Here is a 14,286-nt window from a genome sequence, read left to right as displayed (position 1 = left end):
AGGCTTGAAAGGTTCACTTCTGTGGACTCTAACATTACACCTAGCTACATGTTTGGGCATTTATTTCATATTTACATGTCGATTTCAGCTCTGACACTTATTTCAGACATGCTCTAGTATGTGAAGAGTCTGCATGTGCTATAAACTCATTAAAAAAAAAAAAAAAAAAAGTTTTTCTCCTCTGGTGAAAAGCTGGAATTTGCACGATGGCAGTCTCTCTAAAGAGTGGATCACACAAAGGATGTCTATCTTTCATAGTGAAAGATGGGGTACACAAAATGTGAACGGTAATGCACAGAAACATCTGCATGGCACAACATGCATTAGTGACTGCAGGTCTTATTACTGCAGCCAGGTTGATTTTGAGAAACTGGAAGAGCTCTGTTACGCCAGAGATCACAGACTGGACCCAACTTATGACGGAAACGGCATCCTTCGAATACTCAATTGCCAGGAGGAACAATGTCAAAGGGAAGTTCCATGAAATATGGGACTACTTTTATTTGTATATTAAAGGATGGTTGCATTAACAATTTGTAATTGGTAATACATTACGGATATAATCACTATTGTCAACAACAGAATGTGGAGGGGTGTTGTCCATTGGGGTTTTTCTTTTTTGACTGCTAGTTGTTTTGTTTTGTTTTTGTGTTCGTTTTTCTTGTCTCTTTCTTTTGTGTAAGTCATGTGTATTTTGTATGCTTTATTGTAAAATCATTAAAAAACTTTGATGACAAAAATAAACATCTGCATGTATGAAACTATGTGCATGTCATGTCCTGAGGTGGATAAAACAAGGCTCGGCTAGTGCAGCCGATCCAAAAAGAGAAATCTCCCCTGCAATTGCAATAGTGAGTATTGTACTGTGAGAAGGTTCAACACAGGTTCCACACTCGCCCCTGCCGTGAGTCAAACAGTATTTAGTTTGGATTAATACTGACAGGATTCATTACTGCAACAATAGCCTTCGTGTTTAGCAAAACTGGAAGAACACCAAAACGCCAGTACTCACGGAACGGTTTAAAGTTAAATGCCTGATGAACAATACAAACGAAAATGAACTTTGGTACCGACACGTTAGTAACGTGAGCTGGAGCGCACACACAAAACAATGGGATTGTGTTTCTGTGTTCAGTAATGTTTAGCTGTGGTGGGTGGGAGTCTTATGTTCAAATATCTATCCATAAATGCACCAAGTCTCTGTCTGTCTGTACGTCTGTCTGGGTGTAATCCACGTAACTCGAGAACCGTTCGCCCCACCGACTTCAAATTCGACACACGCGTTCCACACCACCGCAGGGGCTGCAGTGCCCGGTGGCGAGTCGGACGGACCACCGTTCGCCCCACCGACTTCAAATTCGACGCACGCGACGCATTACACAGCACCGCTGTAGGCCAGTGCCCAACAAGCACCGCTGTGGAGGCTCCAACGCATAATATCTGGGTGGGGCATGCATGTCCAACTTGCATCGTTCCAAGTAGGCCAGTGCCCAACGGGCACCGCTGTAGAGGCCCCACGGGCACCGCTCTAGTTATAATATAAACGGCTAATCATTAGTCTAGTCTGTCTAGAACATAAACTTGACAATTCTGTCGTTCTGCGTAGACCAGTGGCTTCCGATTGTTGTACCGAGGCAGGCAAATTAGTTAATGGTCTAAAAAAATTTTTTTAGCGGTCTAGGCTTTGCTCAGACGTTGATTAGCTAGTTTGTTATCCCATTTTGACCTGAGATCAGATTCTAAAAATGTCTTCTACATCCTGACAGTTTTCTGAAAAAGCTATGTTTCCATGTCAGTCGTTCTTCGATTTTTCAAAAATAGCAGACCTACAAGCTCGTAGCGCGCCACTCGGTGGCGCGCTAGGAGCTTGTAGATCTGCTATTTTTCAATAGCTAAAGCATAACATAATGCTAACACCAAAAGGGGTTCCCGCTTAAAATGGGTTAAACGGTGTAAGTTTAGACCGTTAAAAACACACTTTTTAGACCAGTTATAACCAACTAAATAGCCAACTATTGCTCAGTGGGTGGTGGGCCCTGAGACAAGGCCAGGTGTGCCTTGGGATTTTTCAACATTATTGCAATATATACAACCAACTACACTTTATTCATTAATTCATTCATTCAATAGTTTGTTATTATAAAGCACTATGAAAGCCTTGGGAATGTGACCTGCCCTTTGATGTGCCTTGGGCACAACAAGTTAGAAAACCGCTGCTGCAGATAAATCTCTCCAAGTGGTTGTTTTACATTCATTTGGTGCCAGCCTGAAGCGAGAAAGAACAAAACTAAACACCGTTTAGGCCTGCCAGTTCCTCATAACAAGGCTGGGTAATTTCGTAGACATTTTGCTCCAGTGTTTCGGGAGAGCTAAAAATGAAAATGGAACGGAAATGACGATGCCATGAGTCGGGGTTTCCTGAGGTTAAACATTGTCCACATTAAATGATCATCAGACTAAATATGTTGTATCAGCACTAGCAGAGCAGACATAATTGTGCCTTGTCATGGACTACATCGTAGACAGCACAGCAAATCAAATCAAAATGACTCTCTCCATGTCACTCGCTCCCTTCCGCTCCATGGTCGTGTGTGTGTGTGTGTGTGTGTGTGTGTGTGTGTGTGGAACACGCAATGCCCTATATCTTGCGCCACCCCTTACCTCTAAACGTATTTGCCATTTTTTACTATTTTAAAACATTTTAAAATAGTACAAATAGCCGATCTACAAGCTAACAACGTGTCGATGTAGATCGGCTAGTTGAACTATTTTTAAATGTTTTAAAATAGTAAAAAATGGCAAATAAGTTTAGGCATAAGGGGTGGCGCAAGATGGAGCCCCATATGTGTGATGTTGTGATCTATAGAGATCTCCCCTGTGACAACAAAACGGTACTGTATGTTGACAATACAATGTTGGAATAACTGGAAAGGCTGGAAAATCTATGTTTTACATGCTTATCTGTATCTAGTCAACTAGGATGCCTTTTTGACGGTCAGGAGATGTACATTCCACGCCCCCGGGTAGCTGCTTCCTCGCACACTCATCTATGGAAATCCTGGAGACGTGAGGTTAGGATGGGGAAATTGGTCTGCAATATTATCTACAGCAACACTTCATTTGAACCCTCCCGCTCCCTCCACTCACCCCATCAAACTGGATTCTCAAGTGAGTGTGTTTTTAACTCATTTGCTGGCGGAGATGTGGACAATTGACATTGTGGATTGAAATAAGTTACTGTGTTGGGGTGCAGTACTTAGTTACTTGGTTTAGACTAGACTAGTCATTGGTTAGACCAGTCATTAGTCCTACAACTACAACCTATCTCAAACCCTCACCCCAACCGTAACCTCCCACAGGGCAGCACACCTAAACCTAACCTTAACCCATGTCTAACCAATGACTAGTCTAAACTAAGTCTGCACCCCACTGTGGGGTTGTTAGCCTAAAGAAAAAGTCTTGCATGTATACAATTTGCTAGCCTGGTTTTCCAGTCTGATTCGCTGCGTTCCGCAGATCTGAAAATGAGTAGTGCAAGTGACATGTTCAGATCCGTGGAACCCTGCAAACCCAGGCTAACAATTCGCAAACAAACTGGAAAATTGACATCACGTCATACATGAACAGCAGCAAAAACAGCAGTTAAAAGAAACGCCAATAATCTGAACTGATTGGAATGGTGGGATATCAAAAGAGTCACAGCCCTAACGTGTACAGTTGTATTTACTGTGCACGAGGCCCAAGGTGTTGTCGAGGCAAAGTCCAAGACAATAAATAACACAGAGGTATTGATGTCATTTAACCCATTTTGACTTTGATTCTAAAAATGTCTTCTACATCCTGACAGTTTTCCGAAAAAGCTATGTTTCTATGTCAGTCGTTCCTCGATTTTTCAAAAATAGCAGACCTACAAGCTCGTAGCGCGCCACTCGGTGGCGCGCTATGAGCTTGTAGATCTGCTATTTTTCAATAGCTAAAGCATAACATAATGCTAACACCAAAAGGGGTTCCAGCCCAAAATGGGTTAACATGTTGTGTGACCTGACTGACTGACTGACTGACTGACTGACCGTGGCGCAACGTGAAAAGCAGCCGAGAGAGTCAGACATTCAAACAGACCATGGCTTTGTGTTGGTTCAACACGCTTCGAAGACTCTCCACATTACGAGTCCACACAGTGGCGTGCAATAATGCATGGGGTCATCACGTCGTGGTGTCATGAAAGGTCAACGGCGGCATGCTGCAGGCCACTCACGGTTTTGGCTCTGTTGAGGTGTGTCATGCAGATGTAGCCATGGTCGTGGCTGCGGAGGTAGAGGAGGTAGAGCGGAGCACATAGCCAGAGGTAGGCGCACGGTAACCACACCAGCACTGTGTTCTGGAAGCACTGCGTCAGGTCTGGGTTGCTGGTGTTCCAGGTCCGGTTCCAATCCTGCGTGACATGAACGACAGCGATATATTGAAAAAGCGCCAGGCTGGTGTCATTATATACAATAAATAGCTGATCTACAAGCTCACAATGCGTCACCGGCGCATACCGTGTGTGTGAGCTGGTAAATCAGTTACTTCCGGCAACTTAAAAAAAAAAGAAGAGGATTCGGGGAAAAAAAAATCAGGAAATTGTGTGGAAAATAAGTAGAACTGACAGGAAAACCCCATCTACAACAGACAGTGACAGAAACATTAAAAATCCCATATGATGTCTTGTGTCATTATATAAACGTTATATCACTATATAGGCCAGTCGTGCATGAAAGGATACGGCATGTTGTTCACACATGAGAATCAAAAGATGTTGCTTGCTGGCATCAGCTGACCACTATACCACAAGCATTCAACTTGGCCTGTAGCTTAACTTGCTGCAGATCAATCCAGTTTCGAAGCAGGCAAATCTAAAGTTATTATTTATTACCGAGTGGCACCGTAACATGCATAGCAATCTCAGCAACACCTTTTCAAAACAGTAATAAATGTGTCATTGTTTTTTTTACAGGGGCTCAGCAGTTGTTGAAGGTGTCATGTCAGCATTCAGAAGGAAAGAAAAAAAAAATCACACAACCCCATTTCCACAACGCAGATTTGAATTCAATAAATATTAATAAATGTAGACATTTTAGAGCAAGTATAATGCAGCTGGATGACATAGAAAGAAACACGTTTGGTTACTTGGTACTGGCAGAGCAGTGGGTCTCACAAGTTGACAAATTAAACGTTGCCGTCTGTTACAATTTAGGCATTTAGCAGACGCTCTTAATCCAGAGCGATTTACATTAAGCAATAACAAAAGCATGGCATACATCACATATATAAAAAGTAGTTATCATGAATCATGCGTAAACTAAGAACGTAACAGTGGAGTATCTATGTAAACTATACATACTATACTATATAATATATTATACATGTGTACTATAAAGTGCTATGACTACATAAAGTGCAATTCTAGAGCTGTCTACGTAACAAGCTATAAGTCTGTTTAAAATACTATCTAAGTCTACATAATGTGCTATCTAAGGGGCTAGGGGCTGTTAGTATGCTTCAGTTGAGTGCCATTAGAGGGAACCTCAGTTCCACCCCAGTTGAATGACTTTGGAGCTGTAGAGCACTTGTCGTCTTACTTGCTGTAGTGTGTTCTTTGACACAGCCACACATACAGTACTTGTGTTGTACTTGTGATGAGTGCATTTCAGGGTAAGTGGAGGTGTAGTCTCTCAAGACAGACTGTTGACTCCACGCGCTACGTCCAACCAGGGAAACTCCCCCCTGTCAGGTGTAAAGGAGCAACTTGGGACACTCAGGCATGAAGGAAGCACGAGTTCAAGTCCGTTGCTCTCCCCATGTCTCCCATATATGGGGACTAGGTTGGCGGAGGGTGTGTAGAGCCCAGGATCACATTAGATAATTGACACAGGGGTGAAAAAATGGGTTACAAAATTGTGGGATAAAAATAATTTAAAAAAAAAAGACAGACTGTTGACTCACGTCAACTCAAGGAAAAGAGAGCACTGTTTTTTCCATTATCTTCTGACGTTCTCAGATTTGTGGAGGTGCAATGCTTTTACTGTAAGTACTCACTGCACTAAGAGAGACCGCAAGACACTCTTTCTTTAGGAAAAATTGAATTTACAATTTTACCCTTTTTGCAGACACTCGATCCAGAGCGATTTACAGCAAGCAAGAACAACACATGGTTGGCAATGGTAATACATCAAATACATAGAAAATGGTCATCAAGAATCATACGTAAGCTATGAACCTAACATCCGTCTAACAGTGGGATATCCATACAATGAACCTATGAGTATACACTAATAGAGTGCCATGTGACATGTCTACATAAAATGCTATCAAAATGACATAAAAGTTGAGCCTCTGCATGTACGCCTGTAAGGTCATCAAGGCTAGTGCCAAGTGCTACATTTAGGTACATTCCAACCTTCCAATATATACACAAAGAAACAGGTTTGGGGGAACAGATTGACAGGCTGTAGATGTGTACTGCATCTTTATCTTGAAAACGGAGCAGTTTACCGGTCTTGTGTGTACAGCAAACATAATTAACATAACCGCAATGTAGACGCAGTAAAGTTTTATATCGTTCTCAAACTTAGGCGGGGAACAGCCCGCGACGTCCTCGTGACAGCCTCTAAGACAAACACTGTATGTCTCACTGAACCTCAGCTCCAACTAAGTTCCAACCCAGTTGCCAATGACTTTGCAGCAGAAGAGCACTTGTACTCACTTGCTGAGTTCTTTGAGACAACCACACATACAGTACTTGTAATAATGCACCTGTCGAGTGCATTTCTGGTTCAGTGAAGGTACAACACTTGTATAGTCCGCTCTAGTCTAAACTGAATTAAGAAAGACACTCTTTTTTTCTTTATAGGTAGATTGAATTCCAACATTCAGGGGGGGGGGGGGGGGGGGGGGGGGAGAGGGGGGTATTTTGATTTGGACTGTTGCCAGGGAGAACTGAACAGGAGTCACATGAGTGAGTTGTCTTCTAAAATCTGCCCTAAAACTAATTATTTACAAATTAGAAGCACTCCTACATTAGTAGGCATCTATAAGGTAGGAGGAGAAAGCTAGCTTATCAAAGCACAGCATCAGAGCACAAAAGCTGATCCTCTTCTCAGCCTTGAAGCTATTACACCATGTTCTCCAACTGGAAATGTAGCCATTTAGATTTACATTATGTCTTGATTGGTGGCTATAATTGAATTGGAACCATTTCAAATCAATGAGCCATGCATGCCATACATTGATATGCTGCTGGCACGTTTTGTGGATGTCTAGACACAGCAACTACATCGCGATGTCAATCGATGTTCTCTCGGTGTCTCGTCGTGTGTAAAAAATGCCCTGAATTGAGCATGATCCTACAATGAATGGACATGTTTTAATCATATAGCAGTCATTTGCTGACACCAGGCTTCTTGAACAGCAGCAGCACATGATAAAAGGCAAAGCAACAGATGCAAAGTCTTTCCCCCTTTTTTAATATCATTATTTAACAATGAAACACGTCGTTCATTAGATTGCATATTATGGCTCTTTCATTAACACCACTCCAACCCTGACAGTACAGTGCAGTCACAGTGCTGTAGTGCAGGTGATTATACAGCTAAGCTAACGTTAGCACTGTCCCAACATTAGCTTTGTGTGTGGTGTGTGTAGCCCCCATTCCAACAACAATAACAACTGGGACAAAGTTAAATGGCAACAGCAAACGTGGGCGTGCAAAAACAAAACAAAAACTCACCCAGAACGGATCGGAACCGTCCAGACTGCAGAATCTGTCAAACCCCATGGGCTGTAGGGTTGTGGTGCCAATGGAAAGTTGTGTGGTAATGTCTCTTAGAGGGAGAGAGAGAGCCAGAGGCTTTGGTTTGATAACACTCTCTCTGCTCTGCCTGTAACAGTCTGGGTTCTGTAAGCAGCTCGCTGAGTCTCTCTCTCTCTCTCTCTTCTCTCTCTCCCCTCTCTCTCTCACAGGGTTGCCACATTGTGCCATAAATAAGCAGCCGGGTCTATTTGAAGTTTTTATTTCACAGTATGTAGAATAATAAAATAATACAAGATGGAAATCATCATATAAAGAAAGTCAAAAGGGAAAACAATGTAGGGAGGGGGAATACTTTTTTTTTCTTCTTTTTTTTTCTGAGCACTTTAAACACTGGCTATTTGAAAATGCAGCTTTGTAGATCTGCTATATTGTCAAAAAAAAGATCTTGAAAACAAAGTATTTTGAATATATTTGAAACATTTTATTATTATTATTATTATTAGTATTATTATTATTATTATTAGTAGTATTATTATTAATATGAATAATAATATTATTTCTGCAGAGAACTACATTCATTCAATATGGGCATCATTGATTGATTAATTTATTGATTGAATAAATTAGGATTGCTTAAAGGATAAAGCCAAGAAAGCCTCCATTGGCGACATGCAAAATGTTTGAGAACTGATTTAACAATAATGAAACAATGTTTGTTTTTTTAAATTATAAACAAGCAAAACAAAGAAAGAAAGAACAAAAAAACAAGCGACTTGACATATTAAAATATATAAAAAAAGAGGGGAAAAAAGCTGAAGTCACTTATAATAAACAGGCATGGCAACACAGCAGGAGGTGGTAGTTCTGTGCCCTTGTATTACATGTAGGAGGTGTAATGATAATACAATAAAATAATGCAATAATGATTTACTTGTGAAATAATTACTTGAAGGTGATATTAAAATAGTAAGGAAGCAAATTATATTGCTTTAACATAGTTTGGAATAAGTGTATTATTGCTATGAGATCACAGTAAAATAACCTTGAACACACGATTGACAATTGGACATTATTTTGTTATTGAGATCATTCAGCATGTATGATATCATGTAAACGTGAATTTAAATCCATTTAAATGCATTTAAATCCAGTTAGTGCCAGAGTGGCTTAAACAAGCACACTTTTTTAACCAATGATTTTAAACAACAAAACAAAACAAGGTATAAATGTATCTCATGCTTGGTGTAGTCGGGTGTAGCCATAGGGGGGTGTAGCAGGGGAAGGTTACAGATAGAGGGCGCCATTACACTGCAACCCTACTCATGAACCCTACTGTAACTGTTCAAGGTCTTTCTTGATTGATTGATTGATTGATTGATTGATTGATTGAACACTGTATTAACAATTTGTAAACAGTGGGCTACAGTGGTAAGATTTTAAAACGATTATTAACACAAAAAGCCATATAGGGTCTCTTTTCCCTTGTGGTCCTGGACATTCAATTCATAGAGACATGCAACTAGACTATATGACATAATTAGTGGTAGAAGCACTAATAATACGTTGTGTGTGTTGTGTCTCTGTGTGTCTTTCACATTGTTGAAGTATAGCCTGTTAGGTATAAACGTCCGTTTTTGTTGTTTTTTGTTTTTTAATCTTGAAGACCAGGCCCAATGCAAGTTGCTTTACCCTGAGCCATCCATCCCACCCTAGCATAGCATGGCCGGGTTAGGTGAGTTCTAGGTGGGAGGCCTCAAGCCAAGGAACCTGACCAGTGTTTTGACTTGAGACGCTTTGAGAAGCTTTGTTTTTAATGCAGTCGAGGTGCTGAAATATGAGGTGCACCGTGCATGCATAGTTGGATGTCCTCAGTGTGTTCCTCGCTCAAATTCCTACTGACCATGAGGATGGATGACTTTATATATATTTTTGTTACCTTTATTTAACCAGTAAAAACACATTGAGACTGAGATCATTTTACAGTACAAGTGGGAACTGGCCAAGAGAGGCAGAAATAAAATTACACTTCAATGTTACATCGTACGTGTCAAATGAAACAACAGCTAATAACAGCTAATGCAATGTTTTTGCAGAAAATGCACTAAAGACTTCTGGTGATTAGTAGTTTTTGTTCCCTACCTATGTTGAATACACTTATTGTAAGTCGCTTTGGATAAAAGCGTCTGCTAAATGACTGTAATGTAATGTAATGTAATGTAATACATCCATGATATTGATACATCTCAAAGGACCTACATACAATATAACAAATCTCCAAAATGGCGCACTATTAGTAACCGGGTGCAAAAAATGTGCACAGAGCAAATACACAATGTACAACATAGACAGAAATAATAAATATATAGGCCTATAGTATACAAACGCTAGTACACATACGAACATGTGCAGGTGTTGGAATGTAGGGCCTACATCTAAGATGATCCTTTTTGAAACTTCTCAATGGAACCTTCAGGGCCAATTTTAGTCTGTACTGCAGGTCATTCCACGACCAGGGGCCAAAGTTTTTTTTTTTACCCCCCCCTCAGATTTGAATCAACTACACACCGTAGCCAGGTATTTGATCTGATGTTTAGACCATTCTTAACCAAATTGAATATGCATAGTTTTACCAAAGATACAGTTCTTCAATCTTAAAATAGTACTAAAGCTATGTCACTTAAGTTATGTCAAATCAAGTCGGTTATTCTGCATATTTATACTCTAAAATAGACACTTACTTTGTGCAAAGTAAATAAAACTATAATCACTTCAATGAGCTACCTGTGTCCCCAATCAAAATTATGTGAATATGGTGATTCACATGCGATATATTATATGCAGTATTTTCTGTTTAGTTCTTGTCATTGCAAGTATTAAATTGTGTGCACGCATGCACAAGCCCATGCACATGTGCATAATGCCTACAACACACCACAGCCACACACATCCACACACACACGCACACACACACACACACGCACACGCACACCCCCCGACACACGCAACTTCCATTAACATTGCATGATTGCAGCAAATAAACACCAGGAAAATGTACTCAAAATTGCATTAAGGTTTATTCTTTTAGGGTACATAGAATAGGATGCTTCTTTATAGACAATGATAATTAGAACCTTCTGTAATAATTACATCAATAATCATCTTCTTATATCACACAGAACAGTGCAAACAGACATTACTTGTTAAAATATTAAAACAGGTCATCAATCATACACAGTTCTCTATACAATACTGATTGACGCAGTAATAAGACATGGTACTCTCATGGTCATTTAATGAGGATTATTATTATTATTGGTATTAATATTACCACCAGGATAATGCTCGGCCTATCGGAGACACATGCAAAGATCACCTCTACCTCTTACTATTTTCAATGTGACCACGACAACACAGAAAGAAACATTGAAAAGAGAGCAATTCAAAACAATGTTCATCTACCTTGTGCAGTATGTCATTATTACATCGACGACTGGAGCTTTCTCATAACAATAAACGCACAAGGACGCTCAACATCATGGGCCAGTTATTGCAAACATGCACTAAAGCCTCAACAGGACTTAATAATTGAGCACGTAAGCCCTATACAATAGTTTGTCGTACAACAAATTGCAAAAATAGACGACTTGCAGGCTCACAATGCCGCCACGATGTGGCATGTCGTGGGCTTGAAGATTGGCTATTTTTGACAGATGTTTTTTTTCCCGTACCTTTTCACTGTATCGACATGCCAAAAATAACTCTGTTAAAGTGGGAGCCCTAGGTTTAATTCATGTGCGAGAAATTGGCCCACATGTGTCGCTACACGAATCAACACATACCGGTACTGTACTTTTACATTAAGCTTTACGGTAGTCAATTTATTCAACGTGAATGTAAACAAAGGTTTACTAGCTCGTACGTACAGTATGTTAGCAAGAAGAATTAGGTTGATGATGATGATGCTGCTAACCTTATTGGGTGACACTTCATAATGAACGGGGTTTAGGATGCATTCGTAACACCTGAACAACAAGGTACTGTTGGGCGTGATGACAGGTTGTATTTATTTAGATAGAAACCTCTGTCACCACAGTTTTAGCACATGTGAAATTCTTGAACTATACTATTTCACAAGGCCTGGCAATTAAACATAAGCGCCTTTGGGGCAAATGCCATTTTGGCACAGGTTGCCACAGTTCTGTGGCTTTGGAGATACATTACTACAGGCATCAAATGGCACGCATACACTAGACAAAATCGATATTATTCATGAACAAGCCCATATGGCTGCTTTCAGACCTTTGTTCAGGCATCATGAATGTGCTGAGAACCCAATTCACATGACGCATTGGTAGAAATGGTGGTGGTCATCATTGGAGTAATGAGGAGAGAAATAGAATAAAAAGGGTGCATTTTAAGAAACATGCAGGCACTATAGTTAATATTCTAGAACATTGTCATGGTCCTTTACAAATCACATTTTTTCAGGGCATAAAACATTTCAGGCTGAAAAGTCAAGTTCTTAAAAAAAAGGAAACGAGAGAAAAGAAAATAGAGAAAGCATGAAAACACAGAAGCATAACAAGTATAATTCTTATCAGTTGGGACTTGCTGGACGCATACATACTAGGCTGTGAAATCAGCCTAATATATACAGATTTGGATTTCTATGGATAACCCTGTTTCTAACGTTGGGTCTCACCTCCTGAGAGACAAAACAATCTGGATCAACGATCAATATGATGTTATCACGCCTGACTGTTACGCCTGGTCGAGAGTGAACAGGAGTCCCTGTAGACTAGAGCGATACTTCCAAGGCTACCAAACAAGACCCAACAAGTATTCTTAATATATATATATTTTTTTAAATGCAGTCACTAATACTGCTAACATGTATTCTGACTTGGACTGATGCTATTTTGTGTTCCACAGAATAGTCTCATCAGTGCCAGCTCCTAATCACTAGCGATCCACTGACTGTATACAGTTGGAGGCCATTGATATTGTCCTTTTCTTTTTGCTGAGGTTTGCGTGATCTGCGCAAAAGGACAGTTAACCCATTTTGGGCGGGAACCGCTTTTGGTGTTTTAAACATTGTTATAATTTAGCTATTGAAAAATAGCAGATCTACAAGCTCATAGCGCGCCACCGAGTGGCGCGCTACGAGCTTGTAGGTCTGCTATTTTTGAAACATCGTGAGAATATTTATTTCAGAAAACTGGAGGATTTAGAAGGATTTTTTTTAAATTTTGAGGTCAGGCCTAAATGGGTCAAATGATAAGGGACAATATCGGTGGCACCCAACTGTATTCTGACTTGGACTGACGCTATTCCGTATTCCACAGAATAGTCTCATCAGTGCCAGCTCCTAACCACTAGCGATCCACTGACTGTATAGGCCAGAGACAGCAGGAGTGGCAGGGAACAGTTGTGCGTATAAAGGTGGCCAAGGACCGCGGGGTGTCGCTCACGCGATTCATCGTGCGTGACTGTGACTCGTCAAACCTCGCCACAGCAGGACGTACTCTGGCGGTGGTCAATACATTTCAATGTGTGCGTGGCCAGTGAGAACGGCTGCATGTGTTAACATGGAGCAGAAGAAAATCGGCGGTCGTAGCGCTTAATGCTTGCTCGCACGGTGGGTTTCAAGCGATGGTGTGTGTTCTGTTCACACTAAGAGGGATATGTTCTGTGACACCAGGGGAGGATGCGTCCTCTCCCCAAGCCGGTGACAAAAAGCTGTGCTTTTAACTACTTAAACCTATATTCTTGGTTGACCGCAGTCCCCAACGGGTCCCCCCCCCCCTCATGTTTTTCCTCTACAATAACTATCTTTGCCAAAAACACCTGCGCGAGTACCATGCAGATCTTCAAGAACATTGGACAGCGGGGGCTCATGCGGTTAAAAGTCACGTCTCTGCTTCACTGTACGACTTCAGCGTCTACTTTTACTTCGGAAGTCACTCGCCTTAAAATGAACCGAAGTTCAAGTTATTTTCAGGTGAACAACTGTGGCACGTATAAAAATAAAATTTCACCTGGGTGCTACATCATCATGTAAGACACACAGACGGACGGACGGAGGGGAGGCTGAAATGTGAGAACTGACTATGTTATTGCTAAGTCCTCTAAGTCAGGTCAAGCGTGCACCTTATCATGTGTTCGCTGCTATAGCCTCCAGTCAGGTTTAGTGAACATTAGTGAACGACAGACACGGCGAGCACAGTTCCTCATTATGAGCAAATGGTGGAATTATTAGTGGAACATAGAGCTACGTTATTTCACAGCGACATTATCGGCTCTGCAACATCAACAACAACGGCGACGACAAAACAAAACAAAACAAAACAAAAAAGTGGCGAGATTCCTAGCGAGGTCTGGGTCTTATTGTTATGGTCACGTTTTCCAATACCGGCTGCCTTGATTATCAAAGGAGATAATAATGATGGCATCGTCACATACAGTATGAGAGGACGGAAGGAAAGAGGTTGATCTCT

General features: G+C 40.9%; 2 protein-coding genes across 3 annotated transcripts in view; both read right to left on the bottom strand.

Annotated features, from left to right (window-relative positions):
* The window catches only part of abcc1 (ATP binding cassette subfamily C member 1 (ABCC1 blood group)), an 84,360-nt gene extending 76,402 nt beyond the window's left edge, over nt 1–7,958 (bottom strand). For both annotated transcript variants that reach the window (XM_079520165.1, XM_079520166.1), the window contains exons 1-2: nt 7,766–7,958; nt 4,256–4,432 (exon numbers count right to left, since the gene is read on the bottom strand). In XM_079520165.1, the coding sequence (XP_079376291.1) occupies nt 4,256–4,432; nt 7,766–7,813 (225 nt within the window). In that variant the 5' untranslated portion in view covers nt 7,814–7,958. The remainder of the gene's footprint in view (nt 1–4,255; nt 4,433–7,765) is intronic.
* Nucleotides 7,959–10,843: 2,885 nt separating this feature from the next.
* Nucleotides 10,844–14,286, bottom strand: part of abat (4-aminobutyrate aminotransferase) — a 79,833-nt gene continuing 76,390 nt past the window's right edge. Inside the window, exon 17 of the mRNA XM_079519401.1 lies at nt 10,844–14,286. This exon is cut by the window's right edge and continues 387 nt beyond it. The gene's annotated coding sequence lies outside the window, so the exon portion shown is untranslated.

Source organism: Electrona antarctica (assembly GCF_951216825.1).
Source record: "Electrona antarctica genome assembly, chromosome: 14".
Taxonomy (NCBI): domain Eukaryota; kingdom Metazoa; phylum Chordata; class Actinopteri; order Myctophiformes; family Myctophidae; genus Electrona; species Electrona antarctica.
Note: the sequence above shows the minus strand (reverse complement) of the source record. Positions and strands in the feature narration are given on the sequence as shown.